The 18,237-nt window shown below is 38.2% G+C and overlaps 1 protein-coding gene across 2 annotated transcripts in view; it reads right to left on the reverse strand.

Moving 5' to 3' along the window:
• Window positions 1-18,237, reverse strand: part of PAN3 (poly(A) specific ribonuclease subunit PAN3) — a 138,610-nt gene that overhangs the window by 99,012 nt on the left and 21,361 nt on the right. For both annotated transcript variants that reach the window (XM_058670922.1, XM_058670921.1), the window contains exons 2-4: window positions 14,801-14,922; window positions 12,857-12,923; window positions 10,885-10,955 (exon numbers count right to left, since the gene is read on the reverse strand). In XM_058670922.1, coding sequence (XP_058526905.1) covers window positions 10,885-10,955; window positions 12,857-12,923; window positions 14,801-14,922 — 260 coding nt within the window. The remainder of the gene's footprint in view (window positions 1-10,884; window positions 10,956-12,856; window positions 12,924-14,800; window positions 14,923-18,237) is intronic.

The following is an 18,237-nucleotide window of genomic DNA, read 5'->3' on the forward strand; positions in this document are numbered from 1 at the left end:
TTCCAAGTTGATGAAAACAGATTTTTCTTTTAAAAAATTCTGCCAACACCAAAATGAAGAGATTTAATATTTAAAAAATAAAAATGTCATGTAAACTGAGTAACATCCCTTTGGTGAGAGATGTTATATTTAATACAAATCATTTCTAAGAAACGAAACTATAATAATTGTTCTTTCACTTTTTGTATACTAAGACAACAAAAGATTAAATAGCAGTTTAAATAACTTGAAATTTATTAATCAGAACATTGCCAAAGAAACCGAAAATAGCAGCACATATACATGAAACACTTCACTTGAAATAATACTTAATAGATATACAAATACATTATCTCTAATCTACCTCTTGTCACTCCTAAGAGTCTGAGGTCACTTAACTGGAATAGATCCAACCTAGATACTCACTTTATTTTTCAAAATAATCCTGACATTTCTTTAACAACTTCCTCTGACTGAATAATCTCCCTCTGTTAATTCAATATTCTTTTAGAGCAGAATATATATATATATATGTGTATATATATATATATATATATATATATCAGAATATAAGGTTTTAATTCTGTTAATGATCAGTAGTTAATCTAAACTCACTATGGGAAAAAACAGACTCCAAACTGATTTAAACCATTTGCATTTTTAAATCAAGTTAATTTCCATATAATCATTAAGACAGGGACCTACATATGTGTAAATCACTAATTAGGAGAGTTAATATACCTCTGCACCTTAAGGACTCCTACACCTAATTAATTTAGAACAGTAAATTCAGATTTACAAATCACTTCAGCTTGAGATACAATGAATTTTTCCCACCGGGAGATGACTCAAAAACTGTAAATAAGGAAAGGACATGTATTCTTACAAGTACATCCCAGCTCTGAATGCCTGGATTCAGTGCCCAGCTCGGGGTCCTGACTCCAGCGTCCTGTCCCCACAGACCCCCGGCAGCAGCAGTGATGGCACAAGCCCTAGGACTAAGCCCACTCCAATGGGAGACTAGGACTGCATTCTGGCTGCAGGCATCTGGGCAGCAGTCTCCCCTGTATTTCTGGTTGTATGATTTTTCAAATAAAAATAATTTTCTACTTTAAAAACTTTATAAAATTTTTAAGAGATTCAATCTCCATAAATCTGAGTGACAGACGAAGTCAATACAAAGCAACAGTAAGTGACTTTGCCTAAAAAAACAAAGGACTCCTTCCCCACTTTCTAAACACAAAAACAGGGGCCATTGTTGTGGCACAGTGACTAAAACCAGCACCTGCAACACTAGCATCGCATACAGGCACTGTGTTACATGCCATGGGCTCCACTTCTAATGAGGAACATAGATGAAGACCTTGGAAAAGCACCAGAAATTAGATGCAACTGCTGCCTTGAGGCTTCCATTTGATGCAGCCCTGAACACTGCAACTACTTAGTAAGCCAGAGAACTGGAGATCTCTGCCACACTCGCTCTCTCTCTGATAAATCTTTTTTTAAAAAAATACAAGAAGAGGGCCCAGTACTGTGGCTCAATGGTTAAATCCTCATCTTGAAAACACTGGAATCCCATATAGGTGGCGTTTATATCCAGGCTGCTCCACCACCTCCCATTCAGCTTCCAGTTTACAACACAGGAAAGTAGCAGAAAATGGCCTAAAGCCTTGGGATCCTAAACTCAAGTGGAAGAGCCAGAGGAAGCTCCTTGCTCCTGGTTTCAGATTCGCTCAGCTTCAACCATTGGGGCCATTTGGGGAATGAAACAGAAGATAAAGATCTTTCTATCTCTCCTTCTCTCCATAAATCTGATCTTTCCAATAACAAATAAATCTTTAAAAAACACAAGAACAACAAATCTTAGGTCTTAAGATATAGAGCTAGGGGACAACTACATGAATTTGGCTAAGTTAACCTTAAGAAGAGGCAAGCATGTGTTGAGGATGTAAATTCTAAAGTCATCTTCACTCCTTGTGGCTACTTTCTTGGAAAATGGAGATTTTAAAAGCAGAATGTTAGGCTCTTCATACTAGCTGTTACATTTGGTGAACGCAATGACCTGAGTAGAATACAAACATGCCAATCAGCTAGTTTCAGAATGTTCTACCAGTTCCTAGGTCCAAGTGGTAAATGCTCTGTAATAAATTGTCATTATTAGCAGTAAGAACTCAAAGTCGTCAAAACTAGATGACGACTATGACTTGGATGAATACGTAAGTACCACACACTGTGTACAAAAACAAGTAAATTTCAGTTCATACATTTAAATATCCTGAACATACCACATGCACCAAAAAATGGAAGGAAGGAGTTGCTAAAACAAAATTTTCTCTAAGAGCTCTGACATCAATGCAGAAATACCTTGAAATCATGATTCAGAAAATCTCTTGATTCAACAAAAATAAAGGGTCAACACATATAAAGCACCAACTAAAATACAGAAAGTACACAGAAAATCATTCATTTCTGATAAAAGAATTTGATCTTCTACTCTTCCAAAGAATACCATTATCAACACAATCACAGAAAATCAACCTTAAGACACTAAGAAAAAGGGGAAAAAACACTCTACAAAACTGTCATTTTCTGTTATCAGCTACTGTATTTTTAAATGTTTCAATCTAATCTTACTTTTGTATTTTAAAGAAAGGACAGACTGGAAAATAAATAACAGGAAAAACATGTTCATCTTCTAGTTGAATGCAGAGGCAGGCAAATTGATTTCTACCAATAATTAACAAGAGAAATAACTACGTATTCAAATAACTATATAAAAAAACATAACCTTTCTGACTCAAAATTACTAACCAAATTAAAATCTGCCCATGTTACTTTGGCAGAAATGAGTTTAATATTTTATTCCTTTTAATTTATTTAATACAAAATAATCAGTAAGCATGACATTTAGAAGCTCATAACTTTGAAAATTGTAACATTCAAAACCAAAATCAAAATGGGCAAAGGCTGCAACATCTGATGGAAGAAATTTAAATCTCAAACCAATAAACAGCTCTTAAAATCAATTTATACGGAACAGTTCAATACAAAAAAGAGGAAAATGAAATGAAAAGAAACACCAAGGTCCAATATATATAAGCAGCATCAAATCGGAACAATTTTTTGCCAGTAAAATCACAAAGAAATGATTTTATATTCCAGTATTTTCAAAAAAAAAACCTAGTATTTGTGAATAGATACATCTGTGCAACTTTTATGAAAGGTTGCCTATCGATTATCAGAAGTTTGTGCATTCTTGCTCTAAAAATTGTGTTCCTACAATTTTACACTAAAAATTTTACGCTAAAAATTGTGTTCCTACAATTTTACACTAAAAATCACAGAACTCTGGCCCTGGTGTGATAGTGTAATGGTTAAAATCCTCACCTTGCATGCCCCGGGATCCCATCTGGGTGCCAGTTCTAATCCCGGCAGCTCCACTTCCCTTCCAGCTCCCTGCCTGTGGCCTGGGAAAGCAGCTGAGGATGGCCCAAGGCCTTGGGACCCTGCACCTGCATCAGAGACCTGGAAGAAGTGCTGGGCTACTGACTTGGGACTGGTTCAGCTCCAGCCGTTGTGGCCACTTGGGGAGTGAATCATCCGGCGGAAGATCTTCCTCTCTCTGTCTCTCCTCCTCTCTGAATATCTGACTTTCCAATAAAAATAAATAAATCTTAAAAAAAAAGATTTGGAAAAAAAATAATCAATTTTATATTCTCCTCGCAGTGTCACTATTAGCATCTCTTCTCTACCTCAAGTCATCTCACCCTCTTTTCATATTGTCCAAAGTAAACGTTTGCTTTCCTCTTAAAGATAAATAAATATCTATTAGTTTGGTAAGTTATATGATCTCTCAAAACTCAAGACTTCAAAAACCTGGGTGGAATAGTACCTTTCAAAGAACTGGGAGGAGAGGTGATTAAATGATGCAATATATAAAATGTTCAGCTTATAAAAGGATTAAGTTTACCATATTATGTGAAAAATGGCATAAAAATCATCGCCAATATAAATGAAATGAAATTTCTACATTTCTTCAACTACACTGTAAAAGAAAAACTGCTGGATATTCACAGAAGCAAACAGGATGGTTTGTGGGGAGAAAGACAGAAAATTAACACTGGAAGAAAGGGCCTGAACAACTCAAACAAAAGGTAGACACACCTGGAGCCAGCTGCCAATTGGACAATCTTGCAACTTGACCACAGCAAGCAGCAGGGACAATCATATAATAATAAGCAATCTCAACACCTGCAAGGTTTAAACAGCACAATGTACTAATACCAGTCAGTAACAGCTAAAATTTATCAAATCCTTGTGCCACACAACACATTCCATCTAGTATCAAAACAACTGCACAGCAAGTACTCAACATCAGTACTATCAATTTGCAAATAAACAGTAGGTTTCCAAAGTTACAGATTAAAAGTGCAGAAATAGGTTTTCAATTCTAACTACCTGACATCCAACTCCAAATCCTAAAACGCTAAGTATTACTTAGTGCTGTTGGTTTATTACTATTTTCCCTGTCTGGTCTTCGAGGGATGTAAAAATTACAAGAGGTTGTAAGCAATCAGGAACAGGAGCCACAAGAGAATGCTCGTCTGCCTAGCAGCCTGGATGCCAACACCTCTCTCGGATCTCAGCAGGGGAGTCTCAGGGACCTGTGGGCTGGAATGCACATCTCCATGACTGGAAAGCACACCCTGCCTCAACTTGATCACTGGAGCTGAACAAAAGTTCAATGGTTTTAGCAATGGAAGCATATCTCAATGTTACTTTGGAATTTTAAACACATTTTCCACAGGAATATTACTGTATAGTATTTATGGGTAAAAAATACTGATGCAGCTGACTGGAAATGTAAATACCAAATAAATCATTATTACCCTATAAACTTAAATATAAAATAACTGGCCTACAGACATCTTAGATTACAATTTTCAGTTATTTTTCAAGTATCTTTCTGGTGTACTCCTTATCTTTGTTACTCTTGCTGAGCTCAACCCTTGGTTTGATGTGCTGAGGGTGCCTGGCCTCCCACCACACTAAGAAGGGACATGGATGTCTGCACTATTTATGCAATAATCCATCTGCTCCCTTCAAAGATTACTTACTCTCTCCCCACAACAGATTTCTACAACAAATACTCTCTAGTTTGTTATTCCATATTTTCTTTGCTCAAACAAAAATAATGTAAAAGTCATCTTTCAAAGACTTTTTAAGTGAAATGCTATAAAAATTTCAAATGTCAATCAGGAAATATAAAATATGTATCATCAGTAATAGTAACAACAATGGCTGCTCTTAAGCTAGAGAAACATGTAAAGCAGGACCAAAACTACATTCCAACAAGGAAGAAGGAAAGTACTGATAGTGAACTTGTGTCTCAAGCAGAATAATTGAGAATTGGATCTCTGCCACCCGTTTCTCCTCATAAACAAGCCATCAGCAGATGAGCCATACCCCTTTTAACCTACTTCCCTTATCCTAACAATGACCTTTAAATTTAGAAAGAAGAAATAAACGTGACACTCAATTGTCTTCCAACCCCAAAGGATTTATCTTGCTATCAGAGCTGTAAAAATAATTCACAAATGAATTAAACTGTTATCACACAACTCAAAACATAAACATGCCCAGTTAGCTACATGCTAACTAAAATGAGCCAACCAAAAAAGCATAAATAATAGGTACCAGATCTTTTTTTTTTTCTTTATTGAGGTGTAGAGAATGAAGCAGCTGAACAGAAAAGCCTTGGGTGAGTAACACTGAAAGTGAAGAGCAGCAACACAGAAACAGAAAAAACGAAGCCAAAATAAAATAGACTCAAATTCTGTGAACTCGTTTTGCCTAGCATTTGCCTTAATCTCATGACATCTGGCATCAAACTCATAGCATAGCAAAAATTATAAACAAGATTCCATGGTACTAAACATTTATTTATGATTATCTGTATTTCAATATCTAACTTTGAGAAAAAATTAACTCCATTTCGAAAAGATTTATTAATTTAAATGTTTACTGATATATGGAACACATTTGTAATTTACAAACTCTCTCAATCTTTTTCTTTTCAGTATTTCCATACCAGTGTTCAACTTCACCTACACTGCCACTTGAGAGCTCCTTTTCTACTGATCTTCTGCATATTTACATCCACTGTTAAAGCCATCCCTACAGTGGCAGGGGGAGTAGAGGACGGGAAAGTGTAGTAACCCCCATGGAATATAAAGCATTAGTTCAACTTCTTGCAGTACTACCCCAGGCAAAAAAAAAAAAACTTCTCTGCTTCCCCAACAATTGCTTTTAAAGCTTTTCTGAATTATAAAACAATGATCACATATTTGGATGCCACAGTTTTATCAAACTGTTACAATAGCACCAGTCACTTGATACACTAGTGGTGTCCGAAGGCATAAATTCACAGTACACAGCTCTTCACAAAGTTCCTCACACTGTCACAGAATGAATGACTCTGATATACCACAATTTATTAAAGACAGTAAAATTGCCAGACTTTTTTTAGCTTGCTTAACTCAGAACTTCCTTAACGCATCCACTTAATACACATAATCAAGCATACATTCTCCCCAGGTGACCCTCATCTTCAGAATACTCCAATGAAAACATCTTTTCTCCACAATTCTCTATGATCCAGCAAATACCATAAGTTTAAAAATTGGCACTAATTAGTATGTTATTGTGTAAATGTTATTTAAATGCCAACTGCAGGAAATCAGGGGAAAAAATGAGTCTTTTCTTTTTCTATTTTCCACATAACACGAAGTAAAATTGCTAAAGATACCTGACTGATCAATCCCAAAATCACAGATCCCTTCACAGGCAAAGATCAGCACACCTGGTCCAGTGATTAACCTAATGAGATTTTTATTAAGCTATTTACTGGTTATGAATAAAATGCCACTAATCAATCACACTAGCCTGATTAATAAACCTGGAATTGTAATTACATATTTACATAATTGTGAGTTATTTCCACTTTAGGTAAAGCCATGAATTACTACAACAAAAGAAAAGCAAGCAGGCAAGCAGTGTCCCTATGCCTTCAATTTACAATGTATAACATGAAATACACTTATGCCAAGAGTATTTCCAACATGAAGACATTTCAAACCTTCTCTACTCATCCACTAACAATTTTTAAAATATATGCAACCTGTACCCACATACATCCCTACATATGTTGTCCACAACTGGAAAAAGTCGCCATGTTTCCATACCAGTATCACTCCAAATGTAAATTACAAGGAAAGGTGAATAGGTAAATTTGTATGAACACAAAGTATTTCTAGCTAGAAATCAACCTCTAAGTGCTTGTAATTTATATGCTCACGAGTTTTAGAGTTGACAGACACCAGAGCCAACTGCTGGAAGATTACAATCTAATCTGACAAAAAGGTACAAAGGTAGAGATGCCAAGTTGTCAAAAATCCACCATGGGCACTGGCACTGTCCCATTTGGGACAACTGCATCACAAGGAGGGCCTGATTTGAATCCCAGCTACCCTTTGCCACCAAGCTTCCTGCCAATGCACGTGGGAGACAACACAGATTGGCCTAAGTACCTGGATTTGTGCCACCCACATGGGCGACATCCAGGGAGTAACTGGTTCCTAACTTTAGCCTTGCCTCAACCTGTCTGGGATATTTGGGGAGTGAATCAGCTGACTGAAGGTATTTCCTCACTTCTATCTCACCATTTATTACTCATGCAATTAATTATCTTTAAATTCAGAGCAGGGTACTCATTTCACTACATTATATTAGCCTGCTTTCATTAAGACATGCACTACTTGGAGCCAGCACAGTGGCTCCACAGGCTAATCCTCTACCTTGCAGCACTAGTATCCCATACAGGCACCAACGATTCTAATCTAACTTGCTCAATTTCCCATCCAGTTCCCTGCAATGGCCTGGGAAAGCAGTGGAGGATGGCTTAAGTTTTTAGGACCCTGAAACCCCTGTGGAAGATCTGGAAGAAGCTACTGGCTCCTGGTTTTAGATCAGCTCAGATCCAGTGATGCAACTATTTTGCAATCACTTGGGGAGTGAAATGGTGGAAGGAAGACTTCTTTCTCTCTCTTCCCTTCTATGTAAAAATGTCTTTCAAATAAAAATATAATAAATCTTGAATCTCCAAATGCTGAGGTCACATTTATAGTAACATTTCTTATTATTTTCCTTTAAGGTAAATTTTTATAAATCATTTTTTGAGTATCAAGTGACTTAATATTTTGTCAAAAATAGCTCTTGGATCTAAATCATGCATTTCAACTTTAAGATACATTACACTAACCCTGCATATCAGAAATACTTTAAATATTAATTTACTTTCGATTCATACATTTTAAAATGAGGAAAAGCCATTACCAGAATCCCAAGAAAATTTAAAGGTTTTCTGCTTCCCTTAAATAGCTCAATACTTGATTTCTGCGTTTTCTCTACTTATCAGCATTTAACTATTTATTTTCATATTGAGAGGTTTTATTAATTGTCCTCTCACTACTGTCACTGGATCTGCTAGCATACAATTTTATTCCACCTCTAATATACGGACTTATAAGTTAAATATTACCAGAAAAAGCTTCTAAAAGAGTCAATAAGCCTATAACGAAACCACTAAAATCAAACTTGTACATCACACTCTATTGAGTCTAATAACTTACAAATATTTTGTAATTATTTGTTTTCATCCATGTCTTCAAAAGGATAAAAGTACATGAAATGTTAAATCACACTGTTCAAATAATTTTTTTTCAAATAATTTTTACAAAAAAATCTAGTCAGGTTCGGTTGTGGCAAAAAAAACAGTGCACATTACGAATGCCAAGGTGAGGTTACCTGTACCGGATGTGACCAAAGTGCCCAACCAGCACACGTGAGAACCAGAAAGGGAGGGGGCAGAGCCGGCAGGGGGAATAACGGGGTGCTCCCCTGCTGGACAGCTACTCCCACTGGAGAGCGTGAGCTGGGATGGGTGCAGACCAGACCAGGCAGGGCTACAACACCTGTGCGCCTGATGTGGACTAGATCAGGCAAAAGCCAGGCTGGACTGATTATTCCTACTGGTGCAAACCAAAATTAAAGTGGGTGAAGGTTGGTTGGGCTTAGTCGCAGCATGAGTTGGCAGAAGCTGGCACAGGGGGCTAATTCTGTCAAGTTAAATCGCGGAACCACCTGGAGAGTGCGTAATCCGGGAGGGGCCTAGAAGGGAAATAGTAAGCTCCTCCCTCTTGGGTTAACACTCCCACTAGAGGGCAAGAAAATCAGGACAGGGGCTGGGGTGGCTAGACAGAAAGGCACCCAACAACATCTGTGGGGGCTGGAGAGTGGAGCTGGTTAGATGGAACTAGGCTTCGATGAGCATTGACATGTGTGAGAGCTGAAGGGGATGTGAGACAGACTGGACTAGTCTGCTGCACATACTGACAAACCAGGATAGGGGGCGGTACTGGTGGGGGTTATTGTGGGTCGCTCTGACTAGGCTGAAGCTCCCACTGGTTTACGTGAGGGCCAAGTGTGTGCTGGACAGAACCAGGCTGGACTGCAACACCCACTGGTTCCAGTGGAAGACAAGGCTGGAAACAACCGACCCAGCAATTGCAACCACCAGCAGATTAGGGCGATGAACTGTGCCGGGCCCTGTACTTGCTAGTACACACAAGAATCTGGTTTGGGATCACCTCAACCTTTCTTTTGGGATCTCCCCAATCAAACTGCTGGACTTGGAACCCTAACCATGAAAAGACAGAGGACAGAACAAGTCAGTCAATCACCTCAGCCATATGTTGGCAGTGAAAAACAGAACAAATGGACTATGTCAATCAGTGGATTCTTCAACGACCTCATCGTGCTTGGAGTGGCGAGACTGGCAGCAATTCATGACTGTTGAACTATCAAAACCACTTGAGCAAGGCCCTTGGAGCATGTCCCACATCCAGGACTTGGGGTGGGTGGGAAATTGGGTTGGGCTTCTCCCTTAAAATCCCCTTTACCTCAGATACATGAAGGAAACAATGTGGAAATAATGGTCTTAACCACTTTCCTGTAGCGCTTGAACCTTTTTACCCTAATTAACTATGTAAAGATCGCCAAAAATATAATAAAAAATAATGGAAAAAGTTAAAAAAAATCTAGTCTCCGTGATACATAAGATGTACACATTTAATGTATACAATTCAAATGAGCTGGGGTCCATGCATACATCATGAAATGAATACTACCATACTCTTCCTGAATTTCATTTTATACTATCCTCTGATCAGATCTTTGCTAAAAGCACCCGGTCATTTTCTCTAAAATTAATATTTTCCTTTCTTTCCGGGGCCTTCTTCCATTACTTAGAAAATAGAATAATTTTATAATTTTAATCTCCACCAAGATTAGGCAGCAACATGATTCTCACTAAACTCTAAAGCATCAAATTATTCAACTGGCCACAGAATCAGTCCCTATAAAATATTCCCCAAGTCTACACAGAGACATGTTAGCGGCTGGGCCAATTCAAAAACTTGAAACCTTTAAGTTTGCCTTGTAATGAGGAATTTAAGACTCTTTGAAATGCAGACAAAACAATCAAAATATAAAAGCATGATTTACATACCTACAATGGATCACATTATTGGCAACTGTAACATTAAATTACATCTTAAATATAGGCTCCATTAAGACAAAGAGAAAGGTAAGTAGCAGGATTTCATCCCTTCACATAAAATCTATTACATGCACAGAAATCAAATACAATTCCACATTAGAAAAATAAGAGCATAAACAAATGGCTGGGGAAAAAACTGTCCCCCCTCCAACTTGATACTACAAAGTAATAATCCCAGCAACACCACCAAATTCCCAATAGTGTCCCTCCAATTTCAATTCACCCACCTTTCTTCTCTGAGAGATGTTGAGGGCACCAAAATCATTAAACAAGGATGAAGCAGGTGAAGTGAGAGGATCTGGAAGGTAAGTCACATTAAGTTTCCACACAGATAACTCAGGCAGCCTATACACCTAATAAATGCTCACCTTGATAATAACAATAGCAGTAATAAAAATTGTCATAATTATTACCACTCAGTGCTTTAAAGCATGGACTGTTCAAATTACGTAGCAATTTCTGAGTGAAATGAGTACTTAATTCACTCAATGTCCAATAGTTATTCGGAATCTACCTGAATCAGCACTCATCTGATTAGAACCAAGAGAAAAATCAAAAACAGGAAAAAAAGACTCTCAACTATGTTACTTGGAGTATGTTTTCAAAGACAGTAAGTCTACCAATGATAAGTAAATGTATTCTTGCAGCCAAATCTTCAGAATGAAAAAGGGAATGAGGTGTCAACCTTGCTCTGAGAGACCCAGACTTGGAGTTAAACCTTGGCAAAGCCTGAAAATCATGTACTCTACAAACTAGTTTATATTTTTAGGCTTATCACGAGAAATCTGATATTCTTACTAAAAATACAAAGTAAATTGTTAAGTTTTAAAGATGGAAATAATAAACATTTCAAAATACAAACATGAAATCCAAAGGTTTTAAAGTTTCAATATTCTGAGACAGGGTTAAAAACAAAACCATACCTCACTTTACAAATCTAAAGAGTTTCCAAAGGGTACACATGAGATACATGGACACATTTCACCTTCATCTCTAGATTTAAATCATGTTTCTGAATCTCATTAAATTACCTATAGAGTCTTTAAAAATGTATAAAATGCCCTCATTTAAAGGAATCTTACAATAAAGACTGCTACTTAACAGCTCTACTTCTGACCTAGCCATAAACTGTCAAGATGTAGTCCTCCATTAGAATTAACATGAATTTTGGCCCAGCATTGCAGAGCAGCACATTAAGCCACAGCATCCCTCATAGACAAAGGCTCAAGACCGGGTTGTCCCACTCCCAATTCAGCTTCCTGCTGATGTGCCTGGGAAAGCAGCAGAAGACTGCGGAAGTCCTCAGGCTCCTGCACCCACGGGGGAGCTCCTGGTCCCTGGCCCAGCCCTGGCCTCTGCCACCATATGCAGAGTGAACCACCACATGGAAGATGGTTATCTCTCTTCTCCCTCCTTCTCTAAGTCTGACTTTCATATAAATCTTTACAAAATCAACACGTATTTTACATTAAACAATGGAAAAGAAAACTAGAAAGAAAAAGCAAGACAAAATACTTTAAATAATTTATCCTTTGAGGACACTTGTAGACATTACTGGTGAATAACTATAACATTCAGAAACCAGAAACACTAAACTCCAAGGAAATACTAGAAACAGGTAGTGCCACAATTTAGTTTTGAATAATTTTACTCAATATTGAAATGCTCAAAAATCCTAACAATGAAAATTTGATATCCTAACACAAAACAACTATCCTAAGAGTGGACACGAAGACGTTTATACTGACATTTCACTAATTCAAAATACTAACATTCAACTTTCAAGGTCTTAAAAAATTATCGTTCAATATTGTAAAAATAGAAATGATTCTAATTGAGACACAGAAAAATAAATTCAAGTCTTAGAAATGTTCATAATTTGAATAATTCCAATTCTTAAGATGTACCCGAAAGAAATAATTTCACAGGTTCACATACACAGTACATCAGAACATAACAGTTTTTAAAAGTAAATACAAACTATGAATATATACAATGAAACTGAATTTATACTGATGGAGAAGCAATCAATTTAAAGCTAAAGATACATGATTATAATTATTAAGTATATAGTCATATGCATAGAAAAAAATCAAGGTATATAAATTATAATTTATTTGAGTAAGGTGCTAACAGTTACATTCTCTTTTATACTTGTTTACATTTTTCAAAATTTTTACAAAGGAACCAGGTTCTTACCGTGACCTGTATATGGCTTGGCACTATCACTTAGAAGGCTTGGGGAGCTGCTACTATTAGTCATTCTCTAAAAAATAAAATACATATACACATTGTCACTGAGGAATACAGAATTTAAAATATTCAACAAATTAAAACTGACCACCCTTGCTTCTTCCCCTCCAATACATCTTTTCCATGTCTGACAAAACTAATCTTCCTATAGATATTGCTGCTTGTATTATAACTATCTACAGAAACTTCCAAAAATAACTACAATGTACCAAATTAAAGTTTTACTTACTAGCTAGATACACAAAGCCAAAGTTGCCCACCTAATCAGAACTGTATTTCCATAACCTGTTAGCCTGGGTATAACATATCAACAGTAAATTTGCCTGTCCAAAGACTATAAATCCCAAGATCCATACATGGGGGTAATACATACATTATGTAATCAGTAAATGTTCTAATATCTTCATTCAATTGTATCATCCTGCACACACTTTATTCAGCCTATGGAATTAGGCTATTTTCTTTCCTCTAAACAAAGCCTTTATTTTCTTAACTCATTCAATAGTCTCTACAGTCTCTCCAACCTAGAAAATCCCTCATCCAAGGCCAACAAATCTTTGTCTCTTAAAAAAACATCTTTCGGGCCCGGAGGCGTGGCCTAGTGGCTAAAGTCCTCGCCTTGAATGCCCTGGGATCCCATATGGGCGCCGGTTCTAATCCCGGCAGCTCCACTTTCCATCCAGCTCCCTGCTTGTGGCCTGGGAAAGCAATTGAGGACGGCCCAAAGCTTTGGGACCCTGCACCCGCGTGGGAGACCTAGAAGAGGTTCCTGGTTCCCGGCATCGGATTGGCGCGCACCGGCCCGTTGTGGCTCACTTGGGGAGTGAATCATCGGACGGAAGATCTTCCTCTCTGTCTCTCCTCCTCTCTGTATATCCGGCTTTCCAATAATAATAAAATCTTGAAAAAAAAAAAATCTTTCTTCAAAGGCCAATTGAGAGTAAGTAACAGAGACAGACAGAACGACTGTACATTTGCTGGGGTGTTCTCCAAATACCTACAACTAACAGTGTGATTCCAGCAGCCAGCAACTCCATCTGGGTCTCTCACATAGGTGGCAGCAACTCAGGACTGTCATCTGCTGCTTTCCAGAACATTAGCAGGAGGCTGGACTGGAAGCACAGGCAGGTGGCAGTTGATCCCAGGCACTCCAATTGGGGATGTGATGTTCCAAATGGTGGCTTAGCTCACCATGCCACATATCTGCATCCAATTTTAATTTTTATTTTCGTGAAAACTAAGGTTTCATGTAGATATGTATCCTAAGAGTTATTTGAATTTTAGATACATAATATTCGCATCTGTATACAGAAATGGCTGATTTTTAAATTTCAATTTAATTTAATGTATTTAATATATTAACTTCTACTGAACTGTCTGTGAATCAGTTTTAGGCACAGTATTTCAAATGTGTGTATATGCACCAGTTAACATCCCAAGAAATTAGTTTTTCCTTTCCCCTTTTTAACTAAATACAAATGAAGTAAGAAATTTAATGCAAGTTCAGAATTCAAGCTGTAGTTGGGAATTCCTAACTTATATATTCCAAAGGCCTCTATGGTGGGCACACACTAATCTTCCATATAGTAACACTAGAAATTTTCTATTTTTTCAAACTTCTGAAATATCAATTCATAAAAACAATGTAAACAAAAACATTCTTAATATTACATGCAGATAAAGAAAAAACAAATAGGTAAAGAAAATGGGAGAAAATTTCAAAAATATCTTTGGTATACAGAATCACTGAAATAATCTGGCTTAAATGTAACACTTAAAGCATTAAGTAAAATAAGATCAGCAATACACCTGCAAGTATAAAGAATATTTCTGGGAGAACACATTGGAAATTTATATTGCACAGTGAATATAAATTCATATTAAGGATACCTGCATCAAAGGATATTTTGCTTCTACAGGGCTTCCAAACCCATTGACGCCCATAAAGCTGGTGCTGAAGTAGGAATCTGTGAGACTTGTATCAGTTAAAGTATTCCCATCCATGCCAGGAACTGAAAGAGAAGAAAAAGCAAAACATTTAAAGTTATTTAAGAGGGCAAAACATAAATTTTACTTCTATATTGTTATGTAAGTTTAAAGTTTCAAATTTCAGCACCTTTACCAACTCATAACTACAGACAGGGTTCAAATAAAATTGGCTCATTTCTAAAAATTAAACAGCTAAAATTGACTAATTTCTTTCCACAGCAATAGTTTATATTAACCACTTAATACTGACCAAGCAAACAAAGAATCCACAACTAACTTTCTAGTTTCCAATCAAGTCTCCTTTCTTCAACAAAATAACAGTATACTATGCACCAATGCAATTTATCCTGTGACTCAAGCTATGTTAAGCAGGTGAGTTTCTCTGGACTGGTTCTCATAACACACCTTTGACTCACACTAACTTGTAATGTAGGGAGGAAAATACTGCAGTAATTGCAACTAGACAGAGTTCAGTAGTACTGACAGCTGTCTATTCAGACAGCATAATACAGAAGGTTTGTAAAACTAGGTAGGGCAAGCTCTACCTTCAGTCCGGAGATGGTCTCCCCAAGAAACTCTTGAATTTATCTGAACAATAAGATGCTGGACTCTATGCTTGGTATATGTTTGCAAAGAAACAATCTTGACTTAATCTGAACTATAATACAACAACAAGGTGGAGGAATTCACCATGGAAGGAGGGCACGGGGAGGGGTTGGGGGAAACTGTGTCACATAATGCAACGTAATAAATAATTTAAAAAGTTAAATTTAAATTAAAAAAAACTAGTAGGGCAAAACATTGTACTCTCCTATCAAAGTCTTGGACAATTTGTTTCAGGGGTATTTTCTGGGAAGCACCCAATATGCAGCTATTGTTAAGTACAAAGCTTTCCCACTCACCAATAAACTGAGTTACAACACTGCCCTTTACAAAGCAAGGCCCCTGAGAAGTCCTCACACCTCCCGATAAAGCAGCAAATCTGAAAAATGATGACTGGGGGATGTAGGGTGTTTTGGAAACCAAAGTGGTAGTTCTATGTTCATCCTGGAGTTTTTTTTTTTCCAAGATTTATTTGTTTTTATTGGAAAGTCAGATATACAGAGAGGAGGACAGACACAGAGGAAGATCTTCCGTCTGATGATTCACCCCCCAAGTGAGTACAACGGCTGGTGCTGCGCCGATCCAAAGCTGGGAACCAGGAACCTCTTCCGGGTCTCCCACGCAGATGCAGGGTCCCAAAGCTTTGGGCCATCATCTACTGCCTTTCCAGGCCACAAGCAGGGAGCTGGATGGGAAGTGGAGCTGCCGGGATTAGAACCAGAGTCCATATGGGATCCCAGGGCGTTCAAGGCAAGGACTTTAGCCACTAGGCCACGCCGCCGGGCCCCATCCTGGAGTTCTAATTTACTTCCCTGAACCTGACTCCTGGCTTCCAATCAGCTCAGTGAAAACATTGCCCAAACTAAATTTCTGCAGGAGGGATTATGTGTGCTGCTTCTAGGGCAGTTTCAGAAGACAGCAGTAAATGAACAGTGCTGAGTTTGTCCTGTGGGATTCAGAGGTAACTCTGCCTCAGTTTCCCTATTTCATAAAACAAGCTTGTGAGGAGTCAATTAGAGAAAATGAAAAAGGACTTGGCACATGGCAGGAGCTCAAATAAGTGTCTTTCCTTCCCAGTGAGTGGCTGCAGGGCACATAGCTGACCACTCAGAGTTGAGTGAGGGCTTCATGACAGCCTCAGTTGGCACAGCTAAATGGGGCTGTGACTTGGATGGGACCTCTCGGAAAGATACTTGGCCAAAGTGTCTTTTCCCACATTCTGTAACACACTTAGGACACATCTTCTTCAGACACAGAGAGAAATGATTCCTTCCAGGATTCCATGATGATCTATCCTGTTTCGTGTTTGAGAGCTGCTCTGTTGGCCCACACCTCTGCCTATCCCATTACCCAGAACCTGGTCACCATCATACTCACCCCACTGGGGTCTGGCAGTGCTTGCAATAGGCAGAATTCTAATTCAGAGTTGGAGAACTCAAAGTGTCAAGGAAAAGGAAAACACAACAGTCAGCTAAGGCTCCTGAGAGTGTTTTAGGAGAAAATATTGGGCTGGCACAGTGGTACAGCATGCTGCTCCTCTCTCTCTGTGCAGTGCTGGCATCCCATCCGAGTGCCAGTTCATGTCCCAGCTGCTCTGCTTTTGAATCAGCTCCCTGCTTAAAACATGGAAAAGTAGGAGAGGATGGTCAAAGTCCACAGTCCCCTGCCCTGTGCCCACAAAAGCTCCTGGTTCCTGGCTTCCGAATGGTTCAGCTCCAAGCTTTGAGGCCAATTGGGGAGTGAACCAGCATATAAAACTCTCTCTCCCTCTCTTTCTTTCCTTGTTTCTCCGTAGAATCTCTCCTTCAAATAAAAAGAATTTTTAAAAGTAACATAATAATCCTTCACTTAGGCACTGGCTTAAGGCCTGGCTGTTCCACCTCCAATATAGTTCCCTTCCACCTGGCAAGATAGCAGAAGATGGCCCAGATACCTGGGTCCCAACCAACATGTGGGAGCCCCAGCCAGGATTTCCAGGTCCTGGTCCATACCCGGCTGTTATGGCCATTGGCAAATGAACCACAAAATAGAAAAAATATATATATCATTCTTTCTCTACCTCCTTCTCCTGCCCCTCTCCCCCGTGTGTCTGTTGTTCTTTCAAGTAATTTCCAAAAAAAAGGAAAATCCCCTTACCTATGAGGTTCAAGGAGCTTCTGGACTGGTAAACACATCAAGAGAGTGCACATCCAACTTCAAGGGATAAGCTCCTTTGCTCGGGACCCATGAAGACTGCATCCTATCTAGCTTTCCATCTATTACATCTGTACCCTATTTTTAATTAACAAATAAATATGTTTCCCCCAAGTTTTGTGCATGAGCTCATGAAGTTATCAAATCTGCAGAGGGTACGTCAGGAAACACCAAAAGATAACCACGCCAGAAAGAAGTGCATACAACCATTACTTCGGATGCTATTACTTTGCAACTAGCACCTGAAGTTGGTTACAGTCTCCTGGGACTGAGCCTGTAACCTATGGGATGCACACTAACTCCAGGTACTATTCTCAACTGAACTGGAAGACATCTAGGTGTTATGGGAGGAAAACTCCATGCATCTATTGTCAGATGTACAGGAGAGAGAAAAGAGGATCGATTTTTATTTTTACTCCATTTAAGTGTAGTAACGACTTACAATGTAAAAAGAGAACACATTTTTATTTATGGTACAATAACTGTGGGCTTCCACATACACAAATTTTCTACAAGACTGAATAAATATGTCAAAACATTAA

The sequence above is a fragment of the Ochotona princeps genome, chromosome 12 (assembly GCF_030435755.1).
Source record: "Ochotona princeps isolate mOchPri1 chromosome 12, mOchPri1.hap1, whole genome shotgun sequence".
NCBI lineage: Eukaryota > Metazoa > Chordata > Mammalia > Lagomorpha > Ochotonidae > Ochotona > Ochotona princeps.